The sequence below is a fragment of the Mauremys mutica genome, chromosome 13, assembly GCF_020497125.1.
Source record: "Mauremys mutica isolate MM-2020 ecotype Southern chromosome 13, ASM2049712v1, whole genome shotgun sequence".
NCBI classification, from domain to species: domain Eukaryota; kingdom Metazoa; phylum Chordata; order Testudines; family Geoemydidae; genus Mauremys; species Mauremys mutica.
In genome coordinates this window covers 50224867-50225923 of record NC_059084.1, presented here as the reverse complement: position 1 = coordinate 50225923, position 1057 = coordinate 50224867, and the positions used below count along the sequence as shown (strand labels likewise).

Genomic DNA, 1057 nt, shown 5'->3' with positions numbered 1-1057 from the left:
TCTCCTGGAACCGGAGGGCGAGAAATGAGATCAGCCAGGGAAGGAGTTTGTGCGTGTGTTATAAGGAGCGGGATATGCAAATCAGGGTGACAGTTTCCTGTTTAAAACTGTCTCTGTCTCTGCCCAGGCTGCAGCCGGAGACACAATCCGCAGCCCCTGGGTCTGTGCAGTGACCAGCCAGTCCCTGCGAACTTTCCCCTCCAGCGCCCGGGACAATGAGGCTCTGGCTCCATGTACTGTTCCTTGCAGTGGCTTTGGAAGGTATTTTCTCCCCTCTCATCCATTGGCGGGGCAGGGGAACAGTCTATTGTTACTCTTAATACTAATGCGAATTACATTATCTCTCTATTCCCAGGTGTGCGGTCCCAGGTGCAGCTGGTGGAGTCCGGAGGGGATGTGAAACAGCCCGGAGACTCTCTCCGCCTCTCCTGCAAAGCCTCCGGCTTCACCATCAGCAGCTACGGGATGAGCTGGGTCCGGCAGGCTCCCGGGAAGGGGCTGGAGTGGGTTTCAAGCACTTACCGGGAAGTATGGAACCGCTATTACTACGCAGACTCAGTGAAAGGCCGATTCACCATCTCCAGGGACGATTCCAACAACCTGGTGCATTTGGACATGACCGGCCTGAAGCCCGAGGACACCGCCCGGTATCACTGTGCGAGAGAGACACACGGTGCGGGGAAGCCGGGCTGAGCTCAGACAAAAACCTGCCCTCGCTGGCTAAGCACAAACGCTCCGCTGGGGGGCGCTGCAGTTCTACAGCTCGCAGCGCAGAGACCGTGAGCGAGAAAACTCCGGTCCGCAGCTGCCTGCCTGTGACTCCCCCCCCCAGACACAGACACAGACACGGACTCACCGCTCTGTTAGCAGAGACCAGCCCGCAACTTCCCCTTGTGCCCAACACGCTCTGTGCCCCTCACTCCGCCCCTCCCCGCCTTTCCGACATTAAAGTGAGGCCGTTAAAGTAAAGCCAGGCGGAGGGTCTCCAGGCTGCCCTAGAGATACGGACACCTCATGCCTATTCTAACCCCTCGGGAGCGCTAGAAAATCTCAGCCC

General features: G+C 58.3%; 1 gene segment (V, D, J or C); it reads left to right on the top strand.

Moving 5' to 3' along the window:
• Positions 1 to 231: 231 nt before the first annotated feature.
• On the top strand, positions 232 to 693 carry LOC123347587. The segment is given in 1 exon segment: positions 232 to 693. A coding segment is annotated over 1 exon segment (462 nt).
• The last annotated feature ends 364 nt before the right edge of the window (positions 694 to 1057 follow it).